General features: G+C 42.6%; 3 protein-coding genes across 5 annotated transcripts; 2 read left to right on the plus strand and 1 right to left on the minus strand.

Moving 5' to 3' along the window:
* Positions 1-83: 83 nt before the first annotated feature.
* Positions 84-5,549, minus strand: slc35a5 (solute carrier family 35 member A5). Of its 3 annotated transcripts, none has more exons than XM_086220220.1 (10): positions 5,418-5,549; positions 4,058-4,208; positions 3,866-3,964; positions 3,646-3,779; positions 3,328-3,395; positions 2,915-3,103; positions 2,581-2,781; positions 2,360-2,487; positions 1,749-1,871; positions 84-808 (listed from the first exon to the last, which is right to left on the minus strand). In XM_086220220.1, the coding sequence occupies exons 2-9, from the start codon at positions 4,176-4,178 to the stop codon at positions 1,753-1,755; spliced, it is 1,059 nt and encodes a 352-aa protein (XP_086076346.1). In that variant the 5' UTR covers positions 4,179-4,208; positions 5,418-5,549; the 3' UTR covers positions 84-808; positions 1,749-1,752. The 3 variants fall into 3 exon arrangements, with proteins under 3 accessions (XP_086076346.1, XP_086076343.1, XP_086076344.1); XM_086220217.1 differs by having other exon boundaries at positions 1,749-2,017; XM_086220218.1 differs by lacking the exon at positions 5,418-5,549 and adding an exon at positions 5,274-5,380 and having other exon boundaries at positions 1,749-2,017.
* A 977-nt stretch (positions 5,550-6,526) lies between these two features.
* f5 (coagulation factor V) lies at positions 6,527-19,223 on the plus strand. Its single transcript, XM_086220216.1, has 25 exons — positions 6,527-6,785; positions 7,201-7,283; positions 8,704-8,826; positions 9,339-9,551; positions 9,651-9,809; positions 10,227-10,448; positions 10,524-10,689; positions 11,021-11,201; positions 11,881-11,977; positions 12,059-12,264; positions 12,571-12,718; positions 12,827-13,039; positions 13,136-14,873; positions 14,993-15,161; positions 15,574-15,810; positions 16,152-16,368; positions 16,593-16,772; positions 16,853-16,969; positions 17,060-17,131; positions 17,210-17,295; positions 17,388-17,543; positions 17,642-17,786; positions 17,852-18,003; positions 18,086-18,268; positions 18,606-19,223. The coding sequence occupies exons 1-25, from the start codon at positions 6,631-6,633 to the stop codon at positions 18,750-18,752; spliced, it is 5,565 nt and encodes a 1,854-aa protein (XP_086076342.1). The 5' UTR covers positions 6,527-6,630; the 3' UTR covers positions 18,753-19,223.
* Positions 19,224-21,715: 2,492 nt separating this feature from the next.
* Positions 21,716-26,488, plus strand: rgcc (regulator of cell cycle). Its single transcript, XM_086220221.1, has 5 exons — positions 21,716-21,874; positions 22,068-22,241; positions 24,781-24,888; positions 25,033-25,095; positions 25,836-26,488. Exons 1-5 carry the CDS (start codon positions 21,847-21,849, stop codon positions 25,841-25,843), a joined length of 381 nt encoding a protein of 126 aa, XP_086076347.1. The 5' UTR covers positions 21,716-21,846; the 3' UTR covers positions 25,844-26,488.
* Positions 26,489-27,441: the final 953 nt, after the last annotated feature.

The following is a 27,441-nucleotide window of genomic DNA, read 5'->3' on the forward strand; positions in this document are numbered from 1 at the left end:
TGGTACGCATAAAACCTTACATGATTACAGCTCTCCTCTCCATCATCCCACCAGGTTTGTTTCCCAAACACCATTCATGCGCTTTTCTATTCGTTTATTGCAGAGCTCATTAATACAAATGTGTTAAAATCTTATGGCACAAAGGAGAATAGCATTTCAACACAACTTCACAGTTCAGTAATACTCCAAAAAAAGTCTTCAAGACCAATTAAGAGAACCAAGAGTATTGTGCTTTCAGAAAGCCGTTTAAGAGTGGTTTATCATCCATCAGGTTTTTTAAGATAGCTGTGCATGGAAATAGAAGCAACAGATATACATTTCTGGTGATGCACTTCTGAGAGCTTCTGCTAGAGACCAAGTTGCCCAAGTTTTTTAAAAGCAGATTACCTGATCAGTCATAAAATTGGTCAAAGTACTTTTCCCACAATCATCTTCAAGTAGTCATATAGCTGGATCAAGCGCACACACGGATGTAGTACAAGTGAATCCCCTATCAGGTAAATGACAGCCCTTGTACACACACACAGGCACATGTTGTAAATACACACGACAGCCTGGCAGAGAGCGGCGCAGTCTCAGTTCATCACAAAGGAATCAATCAGCACCAGCAGTCATTTTTTTCCCCAGCTTAAAACAGGGATGAAATCCTTGAACAGATGTCGTGTGACAATTCTGTCAGCGGGCATCCGCGTCTATGAGCGGCTCAGTATCACCGACACCACCGAGCAATATGTGAGGACTAGAAAGACGACTCTTCGGGGTCACTGTCTGTGCTGGGTTTTCTCAGGAGCTCCACCTCCTCACCGTCCTAAGAAAAAAAAAAAAAAAAAAGAAGCAAATCAGAGGTGGTGCAGCCAGTGAGCAAAACAGCCGAAGCCACAACTTCTTGGGGAATGAGCTTTTTTGCAGGCTACCCGAAGCCGCACAAGAAGACAGACAGCTTCCTTTCATCGGACCATCTGCTTCAAATCACTGAGCCCAGCCAGACAAGTAGTTCCAGCTATGAATGTCATCATAACAATTTCTATACCTCACTATTTTGAATTGTTCCTTCATAGTGCTGTGTGTAACATTACCTATCAATGCAAGGGAAAAAGTAGGGAAACGTCCCCGAAAATGGGACAGCCCATTCACTGTCATTCATTATGCTAAGCTAAGTAGCAGTCAGCTGTGGGGTTCAGCTCCCTAACGCACTCACAGAGGAAAGACTTTCTATTTGCTTTTCTGGCACAGAGGAGGATGGACAATAAGCTTATGTCCCCTAAAATTGATAAATTCTTTTAAATGTTTCTCAGATTAACATTTACTATCACATTTGTAGCTTTTGATAATGCAAAGAAAAAAGACGTCTTGAAAACAGAGAAGTTAAATAGGAGAGCTGTTAAACTGTTTTCACACACTCACAAGGGTTTCCTCAGTCTCAGACAAGGCACTGATTATCTCATGGTTTTGCTAAATTAAACTAACGCTTGCCTAATAACTTCCTATTTGCAAATCCAATAGAGTTCATTGACCAAATGAAGTTAAGGCCCCAGCGTGAGTGAGAACGGTGTTTTCACAGCAAGGAATTGAGTTTCTGTCTGCAGTAAAGCGATGACATTACAGAGAAACATGAGCCAGGTTTCCTACAGAGAGGCTGGTATGTGTGTGTGGCAGGACAGAAAGGGGTTTACATGGGGTTAGGCGTGTAAGAAAAGGAGTGTGCATGACTAGTGAAGACTGGTGTATTTTGTGGTTTGAGCCCCTACCCCTCTAGACCTCTTTAGAACCTCTCCGTTGATGACTCGAAGTTTTTCCCGCTGAAGGCTGTACTCCGGGTCTTTTGGCCGACTGGCGTTGTAGATAAAGATGGCCAGCAGTACCATGGGAGCCTGGAGGAAGAAGTCCAGTGATGGGTGGAAGTCAAAGAGGAAGAGGGAGAGGGCGGTAACCAGAACTGTGGTGATCTGGCCTGTCAGCACGTGGAACATGTTGTCTCTGAATTTCAAGATGAAGGCCACCGATAAACCGAGAGCAGCTAGGATGAGGAAGTGGAGACGAGAGTGTGACTTGATTGAGTTGAGTTATTGTTTTCATACTGTAATTCTAACATTTGCTATGTCCCAGAAAGGTCCATCCATCTCGCCTTACATGCTCTCTTAACGCTTCTTCTAAAAATGAAAAACCCTCCAAAATTGAGAAAATACTGAAAATATTTTCTGTAATTTAGCAAGTTACAAAATACAAATTCAGTGATGGAACACAGCTACTGAGTGCCTTTAGTTGCTGATAGAAAGGAGTCAAATCAGTCCTTCAGGTAAAAAAAACAAAACACAGAAAAAACAATGTAGAATTGTTAAGAGTGACTCCCGCTACTCACCAGTGACCAGCACCAGACCCAGAGAGTAGATGTTGTGTCCATAAAGGAGACCACAGTGGATTGTGAGACCCCGGGCCTCACGTCCAAGGCCGAGGATCAGACCATTAAACACCACACCAAAGGAATATCTGTCACACACACGGCAGACGACCAGGGTCAGGATGGGAGTCACACATCCACTACCTTTTTTTTTTATATCTAATTCACCCCCAGCTTCTCACAGTTTACTGTTCTGGATGAAGATGCTCTCAGTAAGCTGGTCTCCATCCTTGAGGATCTTCTCATTGTAGATGTTGGCCATGGCTGATATGAAGCACTGGACCAGGAGCAGGATGTGGCCCACCCCAAGAGATTGCAGCTTTCCCACCATGTTGTCCCTCCAGGCTTGGCCAGGTATTAATGACACCCAAGTTTCACTGGCACTGTAGGCAGCAGCAGACAGATCATGATCAGCTGTCCAGCTGCACAGCGACACTAAAACCTGACATATACTTTGATTAGAGAATCTTTACTAATCCCTGTTTTAATCTGTTAAGTAACTGACACGCACGTTACCTGCTGTTCTTCATCTGCTCTACGAGCTCTGTGTAAAGCCGGCAGGAGTTGGAGGGAGTGGAGAGTTGGTTGGAGTGGAGACCTGGCACCACAATGGGTTTCTGTTTGCCCCCTGATCCTGTCGTCAAGGAAACGATGGCCAGGAAGAGGATGACTAACGCTGCCCACTGAACCCATGACAGGCGCCTCCTGATGGATGAGGGGAGAAGCACTTGAGAGAATCTGATCTACAGGCAGCATTCAAATTTCAAAGGTTCTAAAAGTAAACAAAGCAAACAGTGAAGATCAACAGAATTAACACAGTATATAAAACCAAGCACAGTCATTAGTTCTCATCTATGATGATCTATCTAAATCACAACAACACGCAAAATCTCTCAAACCAACAGGACAGTACAGAGTTGTTGACTTACTTCAGGACAAATCTGAAGAGTACAGCTGTGGTCAGGATGACAAAGTTAGAGAACAGCACTGCCATGGCCTGGGAACATGAGGGAGGACAGACAGCAAAGTGATAAAAGAGCGGTGATAGAGGAACTCAACTGTATCACACACAGTCCTTGGGCAGTAGATTGGGTAAATGCTGGTAGAATGAAGGCAAAAACTGGATTTAATGTTTTAAATCATCTGTCTTTCATAACCTTCAAAATGTTCTGCATGTCCAAGTGTGTGTGTGTGTGTGTGTGTGTGTGTGTATCCCCCTCATATTAATATACTGAGTCTTGACTAACAGGCTGCAGGTAGATCATCACATAAAAGATGATGAGGTTATCGAGGAAGTAGAGGAAAGCGGGGATGGCCCACTTCAGGGAGGCCAGGAGGGAAGAGCTGGCCGGGCAGCACACATCTCTGCATGATCGTCCGTCTGAAGAAACAAAGAGGAGCAAATAAATAAGACTAACCAACGCACAAGCATACACAGCAAGCGTCTCCCGTGACTTCAGGGTTTACCTCGGATTAAGACCCAGATGGACATTATCAAACAGAAGAGCAGCTTGAGCACCTCCGCCAGGAGATTGACAGATGCTGGGAGGAAGTCATATTTGTTCTCTGCATAGCCACAAAACGACAAAAATGTAGGCTGATTGAAGGTGATTTCGCTGTTTTAGAAAACAAAGTAATATCTTCTTCATCCCCACTCACCAGCATTGGCTGAGAGCTTGAGCAGCAGAATACGACTGGTCCCTAATGTCACAAAGCCTAAGGCCAACGCCAAAGTGTAGGCTGAGGAGCGGGAGCAAAGCCTGGGGTAGGAATGGGCCATGGCTGGGACACCGACGGGAGGTAGTCAAACCTGTTGGGACAATAAACAAACTCACTAAGCTGGTTGAACAACTGTACTGGAATCAGGTTGGTCCAGAACATCTGAAGCTCCTGGTGATGAAATATTTGTCCGCTCATTTGGGAATATTTCTAGTTCTTAACATATGATCCATTTTTTGTGTTTTGTTTTTTGGATTTAGACAAATATGTAACATACACCGATGCAACAAGCTAGTGTGCAAAGCCGTCCCCAAAAGGAAGCTGGGTAAGGTATCCATGGAGATTTGGATATGGATTTTTTTTTCAGTATATTCACTTCAGTATGTTAATGTTTGTTTTTGTTTACTATCTGACATGTGAATTTCCACTCCATTGCAAATGTAATATATCAGTATTGAATAAAGCAGCTTCTAAATATAGTGGGGTTTTTCCATATCACCCAGCCCAACTAGAAGGGCTTTTAAAAATACAAGCAAATCATGAACCAATACGCAAAAGACAGTACAAAGCACAAATACCACAGTTGGTACAAACAATGACAGTCTCAAGAACATTAGCATCACATGACCGTATTTGTCCAGCAGCCTGTCTTGTTTCCCTTTAACTCTAAACATGTTATTGTGAGATAAAGTATTTAACAGCTTCTACGTCCTTCTTTTTTATTCATTGTCATATTTCTACCTTGTATCTACTCCAACTTCTCAATAGGAAATACTCTTTTTGACTAAGTTGGGTGGGGGGGGCAGCAGCCAAGATGGTCAATCTGCTGGATGGATGGGGGTCTGAAAACTTTTCATGAGACTTGAGAAGGTGGATCAGAAGCAGTACCACCAGTCACGTACCTACGAAGCGGTAACGGCGGGAACTCATTCAAGATGTATTTAAACAAATATCACCAACAAACCAGATGTGATGTGGCGGTTTTTCTTTAGATAAACAACACAATTCACAAGCGCCTTTCGACTTTAACTACTTTCTCAAAATCCTTCGCAGCGAACATGATTCCCTTAAAGTAAAATCGTCTCAGTTTTTTCCCCTTAAATACCAACGATTGGACGTCACACTATGTTTACGGTGTCAATAACCGTCTCATTACCGACAGACGTGTTACAGGAGAGTTGTTTTCGGTTGTCTTGGTGTTGTTCTACCGCTGGAAACAAGCTGTGAAGCACACAGCTGCTGCACACATGTTTAAACCACGGAATGCACAAAGAAACGAGACAGTGGTGGTGAGACTTACTTCTGTTATTCCCCGTCTTCGCTATACGTAGCCATTTTCTTCCTGCTTAAATTGCGCAGGCGTGTTTGAACAGGTGCGTGATGACGTCACACACGAACAGCTAGTCCGTACCATAGACGCTGCGTACCAAGACGATGTTTGAGGGAACGTTTCGCTTCTAATTTCGGGAATTTAGAGAAAAAGGTCGAGTTGATTTACAGAAGTTTGGTTTGGCTTCTGGTTTACAAACTTTTCTTAATTCGTATGATGGTTGGCAGTGATGAAGCCATATTTTACTGCCGATATTCTCAGCGGGGTAACTATTGCAAAATTGTCCCAACATAAGATCAAAAGGTGAATTATTATTATTATTATTATTATTATTATTATTATTATTATTATTATTATTATTATTATTAACAGTAAAAACAGACATAATACAAAATACTGTCATTCACTGTTTTTTCTTTCTTGAGAGTTAAAAAGGAAGCTCTTGAAATATATTGGATTCCTAAAAAATAATTATTTTTAGTCATTTGCACATTCAAATTGACCTTTACTGTACTTAAGATACCTCACAAAATTATATTCCATGTTACCATAACATTTTGAGTTGCGTTCAAACATGTAAAAGCTGAAATGCTATTTAATTTCGCAAACTTGGGATCTTAGCACCGTATCATGTTTAAACGACATGATGCGTATTTGCTTTTGGCTAAAACAAACATTTAAAACATCTGCATGTATTCACAATGTCAAAAAAGAAAGGAACAACACAGTATGTGACAACAGTAGTGCAACAAAGTCTAAAAATGTCTGGCGCATGTATGTACATATTACTGGAACATGCACTATAAATGGAGAAGTGTTTACATTGCATTTACTGTAAGAATGTGACGCTGTACCACAAGTCAAAATAAACCACCTGTGCACTTACAGTAATACAGCACTTATTGTAAAGTAATGGGACTCGTTGGAAAAATGCAATAAACTGTTAAACATTCTCTTTCTGGAGATGGGAAAACTCCCTGCTCAAGATGACTCACACTGAAGCAGGAGGTTCCAATTAGAGGGAGCAAAATATGAGTAGACACAGTTCATTGCCCTGGGACATAATGTTTACACTTTGTGTGTGTGTCAGTGACAGATAAAGCTCAGAGCAGACCTCCATCCCATCATTGTTTCTTACTCTGTAGAACCCACAGGTCTCACCTGGAGGACCCTCTCAGATATTATGAGGATCTGTGCCAGTGCTGGTCTTCTTCCAGTCCTCCTCCGTCTTTGTCTTCTGACGGTGCTCCACATCAAAGCGGATCAGGATCCACCAGGGGAGAGACACTATTACATCGCTGCTGTGGAGATAAACTGGAGCTACTCTGGCAATGACAGGTAGGACACTCCTCAGACTGCAGTATATATGGCATTTGTAGTCTGAATTAGATTTCTTGAATTTAATTTAATTTAATGCAATCAATGTAATTTAATATAATGTTATATATGTGTGTACACACACACACACACACACACACACACACACACACACACACACACACATATAATTTTTAGCAGTATCAAGTCTGTTATCAGTGCAACTTGTTCCTTTCGAAACAGTCCAGTATGACTTGTATTGTATTTTCCTGGCAGCCTGTTCTTTGCTCTGTGACCCCCCCCCCCCCACACACACACACACACACACACACACACAAACCGACTCCATATCTCAAAGGCTTCTTTTTCTTCATATGTTGACTTGTTTTCTTCCTGTGGGCTGATTCATGTTTGGTGTTTTTCCATCATTCCTCAGGTTTGGTCCCACATATCGGAAGGTGGTTTTTCGGGAGTATGAGAAAGACTTCCGACAGGCTAAGACGCATCCCTCCTGGTTAGGTAAACGTGTTTACATGACTGGACGTCTGGCTCTAATGAAGCAACACTTGGGCTTATTTTTGTTCACTACCCACGCAGACAGAAAACACTCCAAAGATTTGATTAATCAACAGTGCCATTTAAATCCACATTAAAGTTTAAATTTGTACAAATTACTTTAATTAACTTATTTTATAAATAAAGAAATGTTTATGTAATTATGCCGAGTGGAGACTGGTGACAAATCAACAAATCTTCATAATGGTGTAGTGTCCCAGATTGGTGCCCTATCAAAACTAAGAATAACAGACCAAATAAAACCCCAAATAATCATAATAATCATTATTACAAAATGTTTTCATTAAAACTATACTGTAATTCACTGTGCTGTTTTTTTCTTGGTAGTTTAAAAAAAAAAAAGGCTTCGTTGTTATTCCTACATACAAAAGCTTAAATGTATCTGATTCAGGAAACTTGGAATCTTGGAACCATTTTGTGCTTTGCCTGCGGCCCACCGTTAAGTTTCAGTTTTAGGTAAATGTTTTGGCAGCCCTCTCAGAGGATTCAGTACATAGTTGGATTTCTATTAATTGTAAAGACCCTGAGAGAGAACCTTTCATCCGTGTATACGGTGGTGGAGTTAGTCAGGTATGACAAGCTCTCAATTCACAAATTTCCTGGAAAAAAAAAAACCCAAAAAACAGTTAAACTTCTGTTCCTTTTCATCATTACAGACAACCCTTTACTTCAACAATGTCACTGTAATTCAGTGTATATTGTCAACATAAAGAACATTTAGTACATTTTCTAAAATAATCATGTTCAGGTGTATTTGAGGGGTGTCTGGTAATCAGTTACTGTAAATGCAACTTGGTTAGAAAGTACTTTACAGATGCAGTTCATTCATCATATTAATACTTTCTTGGAACTACATACAGCTTATAAAACTATATGTTACAGTCTGAAATAAGCAAACTGAGTACACAACAGTTTTAAGATTTTTATGTGTACTAGAACTATACTACAAATGCACTGAACTACTTGTAGCCGGTTTACTAGTGATATACTTCTTGCGCATACTTTTCAGTATAAACTGGGTATGATTTTGAGAAGTATGTGTTGTAAATACATGAGAAGGTAAACTGTATCCATACTGTCATAATTTCACAAAAGGTACAGTAGAATAAACTTCTTTTTACTGAGGGAATACATTTCTTCTCTACTTTGTCTTACATATCTAAATCCTTCTAGCAAGAAAAGAAATAGAAATACCTAAAAAGCCAAATATATTTTACCCTCATTCCATTCGTGTCACTGTATGGGTCAAAGGTCAAACTGTATATCCTCGTCGGTGGTAGAGACAGTCGTAATTCTGTTTGAACTGACAGAACTTTTTTGAGCGAGGTACATGTGTGTATTCCACTTAAATGTTTCTCTGCAGGTCTGCTCGGACCCACGCTGAGGGCAGAGGAAGGGGAGACCATTGTTGTCACTTTCAGGAACCTGGCTAGCGAACCGTACAGCATCCACCCACATGGGATCGCTTATGGGAAACAGTCCGAGGGTGGGTGGCTGCTAACCCACCTGCAAATGAAACTGACGGCTGTGACTAAGTGAAAGACCTGAGTATGACTTCTACCCGTCTGTTCAGGTCGGGTGTATGATTACACAAGATCTATTAACACAACAAACAATCGTGTTTGACTTTTTCCAAAATATTAACCAGGACATACGGATGATCAAACTAGATGGTACTGAAGTCCAACAGGAAGGACGGCTGAGCCTTTGGAAATCTCTGTCTGTGTCCTGAGACTTAAAAAGACACTGGATATCGAGACAAGGCTCCTTAATTCACATCAAATGTACAAGTCAGAGTGCAGGCAGGGGAAATTAAACTGAAGCTTGGAGGAAACTCTTCATTAAGTCTTCATTATTTGGGGTTCTTGAGAGGAACGTCACTTCACATCGTTAATACACTCCTCAGGCCTCTACGACAATTATGCTTTAATGAATTTAACCAATCTGATGTTTTAATCACTCCTCATATTTCCATTATAATTTCCGTTTGTCTTTCAGGAGCCAACTACTTTGACAACACATCCCAGAAAGAGAAAGAGGATGACGTGGTGAGGCCGAACAGCGAACATGTCTATTACTGGGAGGTGACATCAGACGTGTCTCCGCAGCCAAGCGACCCCACTTGCCTCACCTATTCGTACATCTCCCACCGAAATGTGGTGCAAGACTACAACTCAGGCCTAATTGGTGCTTTGCTTCTCTGCAAACCCAGTAAGCTGCTTTTTTATTAAACAACAAAACAATTTCTAAATAGGAAAATATCTCTATCTGCTCCTCAGAAATTAGTTTTGATCTTCAGTCTCTTTGCAGGCAGTTTGGACGAGTCACAGCAGGTTGGTGTACACCAGGAGTTAGTATTCCTGTTTGGGGTGTTTGATGAGAAAGAAGGCAAGGACAAATCAAGCAGCCACACCTCAGACAACCGCCCCAAATACACCATTAATGGATACGCCCAGGGGTCACTGCCAGGTCAGTCAGTCGTATCGTCATTATACATGAGTGTGATTGTCAGCCAAGGGAGTTTATTTGTCAGTTAGGAATCTTTCTTTTTTCAAATCACTCACTACTGTGAGGCTTCATTAAATTCAAGAGAGAGAGCGAGAGAGAGAAAGAATAAAGGGACAATGCTTTTGCAAAAAAACTTCTATTATTCACACATTAAATGTAGTAACTCTATTTATAAAAGCTTTTTTTTCCAAATAGCTAAAGAAACTGTCTCAGTGTTTTAGTGTACACAATATCCATGCTATTCCAATCAGAGGTAGATCTGATCTGATTATATCCCCCATCACATCTTACTTTTGTGATGAGTTGATTCCCAGTCAGAGAAAAACATTCAGAACATGAATTAAACCATTCAAAGTTGAAATACTCTTGTCTTTGCAGATGTCAGTGTGTGCGCTTATTCCTCCGTGAGTCTGCATCTGCTGGGTATGAGCTCCGAGCCCGAGTTATTCTCAGTGCACATGAACGGCCAGGTGCTGCAGCAGATGGGACATAAAGTATCATCGGTGGGCCTGATCAGTGGCTCCTCAGCCACCGCCAGCATGGTTCCTCTCCACACAGGCCGCTGGATGCTGTCCTCACATGTCACCAAGCACTTAGAGGGTCAGTTACTCACTGAGCTCACTAGAGACTCTATAGATCACTACGTTTTACGAATGTAATCTTTTACTGTTGCAGAGGGCATGCACGGCTTTGTGGATGTGAAGATGTGTGAGGGGTTCAAAGCACCCAAACGGATGATGACCATCAAAGAGAAACATGATAGCATGGAATGGACGTATTACATCGCTGCTGAGGAGGTCATCTGGGACTATGCACCGAACATGCCAGAACACATTGACGAGTAAGCAAGAACTCCAGCCACCTTTTAAGCATTTATTTAGATGTGTTACTGAATGAAGCTATATACATTGCTTTATTTGGCTGTAAAGTAGTCCCTTTTCCAAGTTTCTGAGTTAAGATGTAAATAACTATCATATTTGCACTAGTAGAATAATAATAAAGAATAATAATAATACCAACTCTGTTTTTTGCAGTGCCACACTGCCTGAAGTGCAGTTCAGAGAGTGTTATTTGCATACGAAAGTTACATCAATGTCTCAGGTTCCAGGATTTGTCTCTGTATTTCAAAAAAAAAAGAAAAAGAAAAAAACAACTCATGTGTTTTTATGTAGGGACTTCAAGTTCAAGTACTTGAGACAGTCACCAACACGCATAGGCAGGAAGTACAAGAAGGCAGTGTACACTCTCTACAAAAACGAGTCATTCACTGAACGGATCGAGACCAAACAAAGGAAAGATGAGCTTGGGATCTTGGGTCCTGTGATCAGAGCACAAATAAGAGACGTAATTAAGGTAAGGTTGTATCCAGTTCTTATCAAAACCAACATCATTTACACAGCTGCTCTGGAGTACAGAGAAAAAAGCTGATCAGATTGATCTGTAAATGCTAAGCTAAAACAGTTTGCCTCATCAGACCTTGTGGACACACTCTGATGACCTCCAGGACTTTTGACTCTAACTTTTAGTTCATTTTAAGTCCTAGTGTAAACTAAAGTATGATGACCTTTCCATACACAGTTCCCCAGCTTCAGTGCGATCTAACAGGGCAATGATCCCTGAGGATCCCTTGCCATGTTAATGTACTGCATACTCAATCATTAAATTCTGACTTGTTTTTGATCAACTTGTCCAAGAGCAAGAACTTGTTACTTGCTAAAGAACAAACTGAACTTAAGTGTCCCTGAAACAAAAGTAAAGCTAATCAAATACAAGGAGTATCACCACGAAATGTTGTGTAAGTGCTGATAGCTGTGTTTTACATTTCAGCTACTGCCTGCAGCCTTACAAATATTAATGATGATGACATTACTTTCAAATTCAGTTCATCTACGTATGTGGATATCTGAGTCATTATTTTGAATCAATAACTGCGAATGTGACTCTGTGATACTCTGACACTGGACTTTTCGGGGATTTCTCTGAGTATCCAGCGTTGTTTATAGACTTTCTGCCCTCACACGCTCTTTTACAGATTGTTTTCAAGAACAAGGCCTCCAGGCCCTATAGCATCTATCCACATGGGCTGACAATAGAAAAGTCAGAGGAGGGGGTCAACTACCCAGAAGGAGGTAGTGTGTTTTCACTTCACAAACAAACTGAGCTCCACAGTTTGAAAATCATAACCTAAAAAAGTTCACTGTGATTGCCAGGCAACAGCACCCATGGTGTTAATCCTGGTGAGACACACACATACGTGTGGAGAGTGGTGGATGAGGACCAGCCTCTGCAAGGAGATGCACGATGTCTGACCCGGATGTATCACAGTGCGGTGAACACACCCCGTGACATCGCCTCTGGCCTGATAGGACCAATACTCATCTGCAAGAGTCAGTCCCTCAACGTCAGGAATGTTCAAGTAGGTTTTGGCGTCATTGTGAGTAATTTCTTTTTTTAAATCAAGCTATTATTTACTAATGTTTGCAAGAAATGTTTTTTTTTGTTGTTGTTTTTTTTACTTTTTTGTCTTTAATTCTGTCTGATTTTTGCAGCGAACATAACAGTGTTTTTTGATTGCTTGACAGTTTTTGTAACCTTATGTGAGGGGACAAAATGTTCAGCAGCTTACAAAATAAATGGTCGATAACTAAAGGTCAGGACTGTGTAATACACCTGTTAAAAGATTAAATGAGACGTAATTCTAGGTCTCTTTTTGTTTCTATAGTTAAAAGCAGACAAGGAGCAGCACGCCATTTTTTCCGTGTTCGATGAAAACAAGAGCTGGTACCTGGAAGATAACATTTATCATTTCACCGATCCATCCAAAGTCAACAAGGCAGACCCTGATTTTTACAAGTCCAATGTCATGAACAGTAAGTCTGGGCAACCATCAAACTGGAATATCGTGATGTATTCTACACATGCACACACCCTATGAGCGTCCACCTCGGTGACTAACACTCACGTTAATATCCTGACAGCTATAAACGGTTACGTGTTTGAGAGCGGTCAAGTCCTGGGCTTCTGCAACGGTGAGATTGCTACATGGCACGTGTCCAGCATCGGGGCACAGGACCACATCCAGACAGTGACATTCTACGGCCATGCATTTGAGCTGAATGGGCGAACGGAGGACTTTCTCAGCCTCCACCCCATGACTGGAGAGACTATCACCATGAACATGGACAACATTGGTCAGTCAGGGCTGACGGTTCAATGTTTTGTTATTAATTGTTCAATTATCCAAATATCTATTCATGGAGGTTTTTGTGTGTCTGTCTTACACTCAGGTGTTTGGCTCCTGACTTCCCTATCCTCTCACCAGACAACCAAAGGGATGCACCTTAAGTTTCAGGACGTAGAGTGTTTTCGTGAAAACCACTACGAGTATGATTATAACGAGCCAGGGGAGATCCAAGAATTTAACTTGTGGAAGCCTCCAAGCATGGAAGATATCAAGAAGGAAGAAATTAAGAAGGAAGAGGAGAAGCTAACAGTTGTGCAAGAAACAGCAGGGGAGATAGATATAGCCACACAAATGTTCGCAGAAGAATTAGGCCTCAGGTCACGAAAGAACCAGTCTGTAGAATTGGATGTTGAACAACTGGACCTCTCTCTCCTGGACTATGACATTGTTGATGTTAATGAAGGAATTAAAAATACTAGCCTTAATTTTAGAACTAAGGAGACAAAAAGTATAACTGAGGTGAATGGAGCAAACGTCACAGGAGTTCATTTGCTGAACCAAATCCTCATTGACAATGGGACTTTAAATACCAGCGTGCCTATGGAGTCAGTAGTGTTAGGAAATACATCTACAGAGACAGAGACGACCAATCTTTCCCTCCCATTACCAGACACAAGTAATGTTACGGCAACAACGCTTGCAATTCTCGTCTCCATCTTGAAGAATTTAACCCAGACTTCTCTGGGCTCAGTGAACAATGATGAGAAGCCTCTGAGAGATCCAGGTAATATTGCCTCTCCAGCATGCAACAGGACATTAAAGGAAGATGTGAATAAAATGGCAACAAATCATGTCAACGCATCAGCAGATGGAACAAACCATTCATTACCTCTTCCAGCGGCTAATGTTAGATGGCTTAACATCAGCTGCTTCGACAAACAGAACTTGACCATGTCTCCATTGAAGAGTGCAGGCAACACAACCAGTGTCAGTGACGTGCTGATAAATGCCACAAAGCTGGAGTATGGAGGCACAGAGAATATAACCCAATCAAATTCATCCGGGAATGTCAGTATTGAGAACCAGTCAAACTACACATCTGGAAACGTTTTTTCCAATGAAACGATAATTTCAGGGAACCTTTCGGTCTCCAGGGAATCACAGCTAGAGAACACCTCACAGGAACTAGACACGTCAGACAGCAGAGAAGAAGTGCTCATATACCTCAAAGAAAACAAGACACAGGTGATTAAAACCACCTCTCTTAAAACCCAGGAACACAACTGGACTTATGAGGGAACTCACAAAATGGTACCTATGGAGATTCCTGATCACATGGTGAAATACATAGTGGAGCCAAAAAAGAAACCAAAGATCAAGAAGGTGACATTCCGACAGAGGCCAGAGAAGGGCCAGGGCTTGAAAACAAAGAAGAGGAAGGAATACAAGCCTCAAGTCAGAAGTGGTTTACCATTCTCTCCTCGTGGATTCAATCCAGGCATGACCCCGAGGGGGTCACGACCCATGTCACCACAACCGGTCTCAGATGAGGAGGAGCTGATAAACAAGCCCGTGGTTATTGGTCTGCCTCGGCCTGATTTCAGTGACTATGAGCTTTATATTCCTGGAGATGAGCCGCAGCATCTGGACATGCCAGATGTGAAAGCAGACGAATATGAGTATGTCAGCTACAAAGACCCTTACAGCAGTCATGAGGACATCAGGAATTTCAACCTGGACGAGACCACCAAATACTACTTGAAACACTCTGGCCCGAATGTCAGGACCTACTTCATCGCTGCAGAGGAAGTGGAGTGGGACTACGCTGGCTACGGACAGAGGTAAGCTCAGAGATGGTGGCAGATGAGTACATTTAACAAAGACAGGTTCAGAGTTGTTGGACAATTCCAAAAATGCGTGTATAGAAAAGTGACATTTGTTCCTCTGCCATCACCAACAGAAGACAAGAAAAGTTACAGCAAGACACCAGAGAAACAAAGTTCACCAAGGTGGTTTTCCGAGGCTACATGGATGGTTTCTTCAGAACTCCTGATGTCCGAGGTGAGCTAGATGAGCATCTGGGCATCCTTGGACCTCTCATCAAGGCCGAGGTTGGACAGAGCATTTTGGTAAGTGAATTTTCTTTACATCTCATTTCATATGTTCAATATGAAGTCTAGCATATGTATTTATTGTCTGCATATTACCTTAACAATAGTACGACATTTATATGTATACGTATTGGCTTTCTTACCAAGTGTTAGATCACAAAATAGGCCGCTGGTCATAGAATTTGTACTCAACTCCAATTTGTACTAAAATCCAGTCCTGTGGTGAGAGTACCCCTCACTCTCTGACAGTAAGAGACATGCTAGCCATCAGATTAACCTATCTTGCTAGCATGTCTGGCTCAGATACTATAGCCATGGGTTTTAGCCCAGAACTGTGATTTTCTTCACAACACTAATGACATGAATATATTTTTAGAATATTTACTTTGATGCCATAACCCCTCAACATATCTTCCTGTATTTACTGTAGGTGGTGTTCAAGAACAATGCCAACCGTCCCTTCTCTTTACATCCAAACGGAGTTTCCTATACTAAATGGACAGAAGGTCTATCATACGAGGATGGCTCCAAGTACTGGTATAAATATGACAATGAGGTTCAACCCAATACCACTTTCACCTATATTTGGAAGGTACCCGCAAAGGTCGGGCCATCGTCAGATGAGGCTGACTGTCGGACCTGGGTCTACTACTCAGGTGTCAATCCTGTGAGTACTTGCAAAAGATGTGCATGCAAAAAAGTACTTAGAATGATAGGCATTTTAAAAGTGATGTATGTGATCGCCTGTTCAAGTCACTTAATGTAGAAGTTCAATTTCCCTCACTCCCACAAGTGGCAGCGTCAAAAAAATCCCCCCAAAAAGCAACTCTAATACGGGAGTCAGTTTCACTTTGTTCCTCCATGCACAAACGTGGGTCTTTAGAACAGCGTCAAGGATATGAAATCATATTCTTATTTTCAACTAAAAATACGTGTAATTCATTCAAAGTATCGTTCAAGTGTGGTGATCAACACAGATTCACTGAACCAAACATCCCTCTGTCATAGGAGCGGGATATCCACTCTGGCTTGATCGGACCTTTACTGGTGTGTCGCGCGGGCACTTTGAAGAAGAAAATGACCGACACGAGGGAGTTCATACTGCTTCTCATGACCTTTGACGAGTCTCAGAGCTGGTACTACGAGAGGAACCGTGAGATAATGGCAAGGAAAAAACGAAGACGAATTATGGACCCCAACTTCAAGGACAACCTCAAATTTCATTGTAATTATGCAACATATTCCAGTCTCAGTATATATTCGTTTTATAGGTTTTATAAAAGGCTAATTTAAAAACACATACACTCTTGGTTATGTCATTATTTAATGGAATATCCTTGTACTCACTTCAGTGCCTTTCCTCAATGAATTCAAGGCCAGTCAGTCACAAAACAAGAGACCCACTCATCTGAAATGTTTCTAAAATATCTTTGTGTGTTGTTTCCCTAGCCATCAACGGAATCACATATAACCTAAAGGGCCTGAGGATGTACACCGACCAGCTGGTGTCCTGGCACCTGATCAACATGGGTTCTCCCAAAGACTTCCAGAGCGTTCACTTCCATGGACAGACATTCCTCAACAAGCAGACAACAAGCTACAGACAGGCTGTCTTCCCGCTGCTGCCTGGTGAACGACATCGTTTGGAATTGATGTTCAGTGTCAACAGCGTAACAGAGGTCGTGTGAGTCTAATGACTGTTTTCACAGGGAGCTTTGCTACTCTGGAGATGTACCCATCGAAGCCTGGCCTGTGGCAGTTGGAGTCAGAAATTGGTTTCATCCAACAGAGAGGCATGCAGACCCTCTTTCTGGTTCTCGATAAGGGTACAAACTTTTTTTTTTTTAAACTGACAGCACAATTGAGAAAATTACTTTTGGTTGATATTGACATGTTGCTTCCATGTGTTCTCCAAGACTGCTACCGCCCGCTGGGTCTAGAATTAGGCAGCGTGAAAGACGACCAGATCACGGCAATCAACACGAGAGGTAGCCAGACCTTTTGTCCAGTAAAGCTCTAGAAACAAAGTTGTCATTAGAATAATGAGAATATATCCATCTCTGAAGGGTACTGGGAGCCCAAGCTTGCCAGATTAAATAACGGTGGTAAATTCAATGCATGGAGCACAGAACAGAACTACAGTTGGATTCAGGTTTGTACTAGCACTGTGATAAGTGGGCATACGTCATTATATCTTAATTTTCCTTGTACGTGACCCCGATATGTGGACTCCCCTGGGTACAGGTGGACTTTGAGCGGCCAGTTGTGATCAGTCAGGTGGCCACGCAGGGAGCAAAGCAGCTGTTCCAGTCCCAGTTTGTGCAGAAATTTGCTATCTCATACAGCAATGACCGCAGGAAGTGGATCTTCTATAAAGGCGACAGCAAATATCTCAGGAAGGTGGGAGAGCTTTGATCACTTATAACTGACAAGAAAAAAAGCTACAACGAGAGGAGCATGCACCTTTTTATTTGTCACGTCTTTCACTCCCTCGCCAGGTTTTTATGGGGAACCAGGAAGCCTACGAGACAAAGACAAACACCTTCTTTCCTCCTGTAGTTGGACGGTTTATACGGCTCCATCCCATTGAATGGTACAACAAAGCCACAGTCCGCATGGAGTTCTATGGCTGTGAGCTTGATGGTAAGATTTCCCCAGGACAAGAGAGAACATGAGTCAAAGACATTTTCTAATCTAACATTCCTCAGGCTGCTCGGTGCCTCTCGGGATGGAGAGCCAGCTAATAGAAGACCGTCACATCACTGCTAGCTCCGTAGCCACGAGCTGGTACTCTGGACCCTGGAAGCCCTCCCTGGCACGCCTCAATAAACAAGGCACTATTAACGCATGGCAAGCCAAGGTACAAATATCAGCTGTGATTAGGAAACGTTTCAGTTGCAGGTCCATCCACTTATTCTCTCCCTCGGTTCTCTTTTCAACAGTATAGTGACATGAACCAGTGGCTGATGGTGGAGCTGCCAGAAGTCAAGAAGATCACAGGTATCATTACTCAGGGAGCAAAGTCTCTGGGGACAGAGATGTACGTCATCGCCTTCACTCTGCAGTACAGCGATGATGGGTTACTCTGGACCCAGTACACAGACGATGAGAGCCGTCCGTTCAAGGTAGGTATCAGCAAGAATGCAAGCGTATGTGACGCTCTGATACCATCTACTGTTATGTATTAGCCAGGTGACTCTACCGCACTCTATCCAGTCAGCTCTGACTAATACTACCCAGTTTGGAGGGGCACCTCTCAGAATAGATGAAACAGATATTTGTTTTTAATGCACCCGTAAATTACCAGTTCTCAGTATCAGCTGATGCACACATTCAGGTATCATAATCAGTACCAAGGAAAAACTTGTGTCGGAAACATTTCCACCCTGAACAGTAATTTTGTTTGTCAGTAGAGGTCATGTGATTTTAAATGTTTCTCTCTCTGTCTCTTATCCAATCTAGATGTTTACTGCCAATGCAGACAATAATGAGCATGTGAGGAACTACATTTACCCTCCCATTTTCTCTCGCTTGGTCCGAATCCACCCGAAACGCTGGATGAACTCCATTACCATGAGGGTGGAGCTTCTAGGCTGTGACTTAGAGTGATGCAAAGACTAAATACACAAACCAGGGAAGGTGCTCACACACGTGCACACACACACACACACATAAATTTGTTGAATATCATTAAAACTATTTGCCAAAATAACCCAACAGAGCTGTTTTACTCCTGCTGGAAAATGTGAATGAAAGATGAATGCAGAAAGAACATGTGGAGTGTATCGTCCAGATTGTAAATCCCCTGAGACAAATTTGAAATTGTGGCATTAAGAGCTCTACATTTTATTAACTTGACTTATGGATGTCTGTAAACTCCTGATTAAGTAACTGACCACTAAGCAGATGAAAACATCTCTCAATAGCTGTATGTTTTTGAAATATTATTCTTAGAATGTATTGTATTTCTAAACCACTATGACTTATTAAATATCAGTAACCCTCATAAATGAATGTAAATATGTAAGTAGTGATCATCTAATTTAACCTTGTCAATAAACAGAATTATTGTTCTTGTTATTGGTCTGACATGCATAAAAGGATGTAAACACAAAGCTTCAGTATCAGTGGTGTGAGTACGTGAATGCTGAACTCTTCTCATGGTGGCTTGAAGGTGTCAATTTTAGCACCTACGCTGGGCGAGACTGGAGGTTGGGCCCATCCTTAAGCAGCACCTATGGGCCCCCAGAGTCAACAGACACGTGCAGCTGCAAACACATGGCATGTTTATCCATTTGCTGATCATGTTAAAGCGCACGCTGGAGGTGTGAACGTCTCAGCATGGCTGTTGGTGATGCTACTGATCTGTGGAGACAAATAGTTTTATTGGACATGTGAGGCTAATGATGAGAAGCAGCTGTTTGTCTCTGCTGAAATCCTCCACATGATAATGCAAAGACTGAGGAGTAAAGTTCCTACAGGTTTAATATATGGTTGGTGGTTATCTGGACCTGCACACTAAGACTGAATATATTATATAAAAAGTAGATGCAAAATGAAACTGGCATTTTCCTCCACTGAAGGTAAGTAGGGACTTGATGTCAGGTATAGGAAGGATCAGAGATCGCCATGGCAACATTGGTTAAAATGGAGGTGAAGTGAAAAAGACAAGAGACATCTTTTCGGTTGACATCGATTTGAATTTGTTGTTGAGTACCAGAAAAAGATCAGGGTAGAAGGATTTGAAATACAAGTAGGAAAGCTCAACCCTTTATTTAACTGAAATGTTTAAAAAGAAATAAATTAACCACACGGAGTAATGGACGGAAGCACTTGCGACATTAGGTCACCAGATGTCGCACTAAGTCAACTTTGCTAGACGACCAGGACACGAAAGAAGACCACAACATTGTCGTGTCAAATTATGAAGTTATGAAATAAAATAAAAATAAAATGTGACTTCCAAACCTTCAACATTCGTTAAATAAAAATTTGGTGGCAATTTTTTTTAACTTCTTCAATATTAAAACATGATTCTATAGATTCAAAGTCTAACTTTAAATAAAACGCTGCCAATTATTGAAAACCACCCATTCACTACAGCTTGCATCTCTTTCACAAACTCCGAATGCTATGTATCGTGATAGAAAATATATATTTTAATAATTCAAATGCAGTAGAAGTTTTGTGGTGCAAAATATTTTATTGTCAGTAAGAAGAAAAACCCTAAAACAATTGATTAAAAATAAAAGTACTTAACGGAAAGGGAGAGTAAACTTCTAACGGTTCGAATTTTGTTATTACCTGCTTGTACCATTTGCACGTAAGTATGTGTTAAGTAATACAAATAATGGGTTATTGCATGATTAAATTGTGGACAAAAAAGTACTGCGTTAGAGTTGTAGTTATACTCAAGTACAGCCAGGTACAACAGCTCACTAGGTGTAACTTGCTGCTTACAATACGTTTATATAACTTCATTTCAGGCTTCTATCATGGCGGCGGAACAGCTGAGGGTCCTGAAACAATCTGTTAATCCCAGTTTGGCCTCCAAACATTTGCCCGGTGATACAATATTAAAAGCTCTCGGACGGGACTATAAATAGTAAATCATTGCATTATTTCTGCCTGGCAAGTGACACACAAGTTGTTTACAAACATGCTGCTGCTATGAGGGTGACGTCAGAGGAGTGTAACCCCAGCCGGGAAAGCTTTTATTGGTCACTGACACACACACACACACACACACACACACACGTCAGATGGCATTACAGTCACTTCCTGGAGATCCCAACCAAAACCCAACTTGATGCTGTGCATCGTGGGGATTAATTTTAGAGTCTCTAAAAAGAATGCAAGTTCCCACCATGTATAAACACATTACCGTCCTCACAACATGAGGAATCCCTGGTAAACGTCCGATGATAAACACACTACAATGACGTTGCAGTCTCTCCCTTCCCTGCCTGGCGTGAACCTGCCTCATGATGTTTGCTTTGTTTTGGTGTTTTTTTACTTATTTTTTTTCTTAATATGGCGAGTATCCATCCACGGCCTTCTAACCGGGATTAGGTCGAAAGTGAAAGTAAACCGCGGCCTTCGGGGGAAAACAAACGCATATTATGTCGTTAACATGCATTTAGTCTCTGCGTCTCCGTTTTTTCTGACTTCCCTCGCATCAAAAATGAGGGAAAACGCTGTCACTCTGCTACCTGATCAAAATATGAAAAAAAAAGCAATAATTAGGAATCCTATAGATATTTAAAAGGTTACCTTTTAACCTCTCAAAAAAGAAAAAGAAAACATTTTAAATGGTGATTCGAGGTATAATTAGAGTCTTATTTTTGAATGGGGGATGTTTTTGTTGGCCAACGCTGCCCAAAGTTGGTGGCGTAAACAGCTTCATGTCCTCACAACACAAGGAATTCTTTACACTTAGACACACACACACACACACACACACACACACACACACACACACACACACACACACACACACACACAGGCACCCTCCCCGCCTCAGTGGTCACCGCCCCCACCCACCCAGCTCCAGCAGCAGCAGCAGCTCTTAAAAGGCGGCGGTCCTGCGGGTGGAGGGATGAGTTCAAGACCTTCAGGAGTGCTGGACAGTGCGGACTTAACACTGAGGGACGTTTGAAACAATTATCTCAGGACAGAATCGGATAACCTGATTACTGGAATCATGAAATCTCCAAAACTGACATCTCGAGGTAAATATTTGTTTTAAATTCCCAATAAAGTTTTGCTGGTTATTTTGTGTTGATATGACAGGCTTTATATATTTGTTTTTTTCTCGGTAGAAAAGAAATACCTTCCGGGGGAATTATGAATGCCCTGCTTTTCTGGTGACTCAAATCTTGTGTTGGACTTACAAACGCGTTTAATTTGACCGTTTTCTCGCAGCAAAGTTGGTGAACGAGGAGGACCTGAACGACGTGCTGTGCGAGTTTGACGCGGTGATCGAAGACTTCACGTCCCCGGTGGAGAAGCGACACTTCAGGTACGACGAACACCTGAAGACCATGAAGAGGCGGAGCAGCGCCAGCGTCAGCGACAGCGGCATCAGCGACTCAGAGAGTACGTGCCTTCCTTCATTCATTCAGTATTAACCCTTTAATCACCATCCAGGTGTCACATCAGATCTCCTTTGAATGTGACGGATAAAATATTGGCTTTCTTTGCACTGTGTCATGACAGATATGTCACCTTCCTATGATTTATCAGGTAGGAAGTGAGAATCGTACAATAGATATCACCCAGTGGGGAATACCTTCACCTGGCAGACAAGAGAAATTAATATCGTTCATGTTGTACCACGAATTTGTGACGAATGGAACTTTTGAATCTTTCAATTTAGTCCTCTGTCATTAAAACCGTTGCAAGCCCAGACAATTACTAAAGATAGATTTCAGAAGTTACAAATCACCTCCAGGCTTTACTGTCTGCCTGGAAGACTGAAATGAGGGCTAAATAAGTCCTGAGGTGTGTAACAATAAATATGCGCTTTCTTGAAAGAGGCCCGCTGACACGGAGGCTGCCAGACTTGTGTATCTTTACATCAGTAACCATCTCAGCTGCTGCTCTCGGTCTGCCCCACTTCCTCCTCCTGCATCATGTGCAGCATCTTATCATCTGATATCAACAACGCAGGCTGCACACACACGCACACACAAGATAAAGAGTGCAATATTGTGCAGCTGCAGAGCTGGCCCACGACAACCCAAATGCCTCATCGGCTGACGCCGAGAGAAAAATATGCCTGTGGTCCCTGTGAGCAAAGTTACTGTAGTTTCCCCAACATGTGTGTGTGTGTGTTGGGGGGGGGGGGGGGGGGGGACTGGGACTTTCATGGGAAAATTTGCAAATGTCTTTTCTGGAGAGGGGTGTCTGTGAGTCTGTGAAAGCATTTAAGAGCAGGAGAGGATGTCCAGGTCATTGCAGACTAGACAGCCCTGCAGACTCAGGCACCATCGATTCCTGGGAGGCTAGCAGGCACTTTTGCTAAAATTCACACTCATTTTAAAAAAATTAAAAATCATGCGATAACAGATGGCTGACGTATAACCAGGGCAGTCCAGCAAGAATGCTTCTGTTTACATTATTACCGAGGATCCCACAGCACAGAGGGAAGGTGTTCGAACCTGCGCTTGTTCAAGGGATCAGATTCCTGCCTGAGCTCTGTCCTCTCCATGGCGCTCTAATGAAGAGGGACCGATCTCACACAGGGACAAGCTATTATGTTGCAGCCTGATGAATGGATGCACTGTTTAAGTCGCAGATAAATTAACCAAAACTGCGGCATAGGGATGCATACTGGTGTGTGCGTGTGTGTGTGCGTGCGTGGCGTCTCTTGTCTCATGCTGTGTGTGTTCAGCGCTGAGTGGTGGGAGTTGCACGGGTCAGTGAGGGAGGGGAGTGAGTAAGTAAGTGGTTGACATCTGAGACAGCGTTTAGGGCTCCTGTGAGTTAGAGCTTTAGGTGCAGCATAAAGTTCTTTTCTCACACACACCCACTGCCCATGCTAGCATGGAGAAGTGTGTCAGAGAGCAGCTTTGAACTCAGATGTGGAATCCAGTTGCACAAGTATCCAGCTGCAAACTGCGATTCCTAGGAATACAAATATTAGATGTGGAGTTGTCTTTACTCATCTTTTTCTTATTTTATTATCTGTACTCTTTCTGTGGTACTGACTGATTAACATCATTACAATGCGCGGAATCATGATACACATTGGTATCAAATTTCAGTTTATGAGAGTAAGAGAAAAGTTTAGAGAGAAAAAAAGACAGAGCCCTGCAACATGAGGGCAAACACACAACTGAGGCAACAGCCAACGGGAGTCTCAAGTTAGGTGACGTAACTACATGCACGGAAATTTAGTTGACTTATTTTTTACAAGCGAAATGATATTTATGTTATTGTTGAGGAGAAGCAAAAAAATCCAGATACAGGTTCTAACCCTCTGGCGCAGTGGTTCCCTGGTGTGTCAGGACCCAAGGAGCCATTTTAGTGGAGTGTGGAGCACCGCCTGAGGAGACATTTGTCAAGGGAAGTCTATACAGAATACTGTGCTTTTATTTTGAAGTGGCAAATTCCAGTAGTGGGCCAACATGGGTCAGAGGTAGAGTGGCCGTCTAGCAATCGAAGGGTCGCTGGTGCGATGATCATGTCCAAGTATCCTTGAGCAATATACTGAACCCCTAACTGCTCCTGATGACCCTGTGATGGACTGGTGACCCGTCCAGGGTGAACCCTATGGTGAAGGGCAAATATGACAACGAACACATTAGAAGCCTTTCTTACATTGAAAATGAATGGAATACCTTTTAGTGATTGACATTTTTCAGAAGTTAAGGTCATGACTTGACTTCAAGGAGGCTCGACCAGTGAGGAACCACTGCAGTAGTAGAGAGGTGCCACATGTGTAAACATCTGTGTGTTGCAAATGCAAGCACATGCATGTGCGACAAGTCATAGAAGGGTGTCATTAGAGGAGGAATGCAGTGATTACACACCGAGGTTTGCACCACTGACACACATCACACACGCGTGTGTTTTTTTTTGGTGCGTGTTGAAATAAACTTTTGATCAAATCTGTCTGTCTTTTCTCTATCAGGTGCAGAGTCGCTCAACAGAAACAGCTTCAGCTTCAGCGATGAGAGGCTGAACTCTCCCACCGTGCTCTCCCCGACCACCTCCTCACCCCCTCTGATGTCTCCAAAACGTGAGCGTGCTTAAGCGCACACACACACACACACACACACACACACACACACAGTTGGGAATCCTTTCAGATTGAGAAAGTGATCACATTTTACCATTTCGACACTCCTCATGATCTCTCTCTCTCTCTCTCTCTCCTTTGCAGCCAAACTCGGTGACACAAAAGAGTTGGAGGACTTCATCGCTGACCTTGATAAGACATTAGAGAGTGAGTCCTGCTGCGACCTGGCTGTCACACCCTCTGATGAATTAGCCCATATGCTGGCGCCACTAGCTAGTGTGGATTAGCACGAGCGGGTATTCTCTGTGTCAGCTATGCTAATGGCTGCTCCTAAAGTGACATCGGAGACAGTCCCTCTAAGTTTTGGGGAGTTCACTTTGTGTCCCCTCAACCTTCAATTGCTGCTACAGACAGCATGGACTTTGCACACACCAAGCTGCAAACTCTGGGTTTTCTCCATTTGTTTTGTGCAAATATACAGGAGTGCGAGATATTCAGAGCTGTCCTTTTCTGCGCGCTTAATCCCACAGGGTTAGATCGTCGCTCATTGGTACATTTATGTTAGACCGCGTCGTTTCTACAGCACTGTTGGAACTTGTATCGGAGTATGAGGAATGTGCACTGGTTCAAACAGCAGCATGAATTCCAACTGTAAATGTCACCCATGGAATGAGACGCAAGTCGGAGTTGAAATACTGTCTTCCAGCCTCTCAGTGTCAGTCTTTCGTTGCTCGCAGGCATCTTTTCTCTCTGTAAAACTTCACTTTCAATCAGCCAGTCAGGCTGGCAGTCAGCCAGGCCCCTGTTAGCCCTGCTCCAATGGCCTGTTTATTAGGGCCACAAGTGTTTACGATGACCAACCTGTAAAACTGAACTGAGAATAGAGACCACAAAGCTGGGAGTCCCGTTCTAATCAGGTCTGTCTGTCCTTCTCTGTCTGTTTTTAGGCATGTGACACCGAAGCTCAGCGTCATCTTGGAGTGTAGTCATTAGGGAGTGCATGTCTGGACCCCCCTTGAGCAGCACCTGCCCCCCATACTGACCCCCACACCCCCACCCCAAGCAGGATACAGCTGGATGGCACAGCAACTGCTAAATGGCTCCACGCCGTCATCAGGTCTCCTCGAGTCAACCTGGCAGTGGCACTCTAGTGACTCCACACCACCTGGCTACTGAGCAGGAAAGACGGAGGACAGATCAGGTTTTTAGGTCAAACCAGGACACGGAGCAGCCACGAAGTCACAGACGTTTGAAATGGAACAAAGACACGGACACACACTGGAACATTTATTCCCAAATATCACACAGATCAGGTTACACTCCCTCGCATTCAAAAGACGGCTTTTTTGTAAAAGAAATATATTTGTAATTTTATAGAGCTACTTATTGTAAATTTATTGGTCATTTTTTGTGAAATATATTTTTGTACCATATGTAAATAACAATTGTTTCAGATTTTATTTGCTTTGATATTAAACAGGTCTGGCACTCACTGACTGGAAGCTGGTTACATGCTTAAATGTGAACACTTAATCCTCTCAGAAAAACTGGAACGCAATAAATGTATTTAAAACAGCTAACGCCTGCCAGAGATGATATTAAAGTATAAAATGTTCTTAATTACACGTCTCCTCTCTTTTTTGAGTTCATTTTTCATATAGAATTGTACATTTTAAAAATTGCGTTTCATTTACATCTATTTCTTGTGTTGGTCATTGAAAAGATCTCATTAAGCTTGATGAAGAAGAGATGAAGTCTACCCGAAGATGTGCTTGAGAGTTAGTAAACCGACATGTTTGTTTATGAGCACTGAGCGGTCGCAGTAGAAGAAAGATGAAGTACACGTTTTGGGTAAAGTAGTGTTTTAAGAAGTTTAAATCTTGATCATCTTATACTGCAATATAACCTCCTATGTGCGTGTGTGCACACACACACACACACACAAACACACACACAGAAATAGATACTACAACTCTACTTTCTGTGCTCATCAATCAAGCACTAAACAAAGCAGGGATTTATGTAACGTCTGTGGCAACAGGGTCTATTTCCAGAGGTGGAGGGACACAGGAGGGTGTGACCCATTCCTGGCCCAGGAGCAGGTGTGGCCGAACTAATCTTATGTCAGAGGCACCCCTCTGTCTGCTGGCCATCCGTGGTCAAAGGTCGCTAAGATACGCTTCTATATTGGCTGCGTGGTAGCACGGCAGCAGGTGCAGCCAATAAAAGAGCCTGGTTGTATTAATGTGGGTCCACTCTCTGCTGAAGAACTGAAGGCCCCGCCTCTCTACCGCTATTATACCAGTTACTATTTTTACATCTTGTGCTGCAGCCTTTGATTGCATTTCACTCATGTTTTGAAATGAGCCGTCAGCCCTCAAGCTGAGTCCCAACGACTGTGTAAAGCGGCTCTTCACACTCTGTGGATCTGGCCGAGCCACTGTCAGGGCCTGCCAGTCTGTGTTAATGTGACGGCAGGAAGCTGGCATGGAGACACCCGCCTCTATGTTGTTTCTCCAGTGCAGTTGGCAGCGGGAAGCTTTGGGCACCATT

The sequence above is a fragment of the Aulostomus chinensis genome, chromosome 12 (genome assembly GCF_037954235.1).
Source record: "Aulostomus chinensis isolate RoL2024-O1b breed Wild chromosome 12, RoL_Achi_v1.0, whole genome shotgun sequence".
NCBI classification, from domain to species: Eukaryota; Metazoa; Chordata; class Actinopteri; order Syngnathiformes; family Aulostomidae; genus Aulostomus; species Aulostomus chinensis.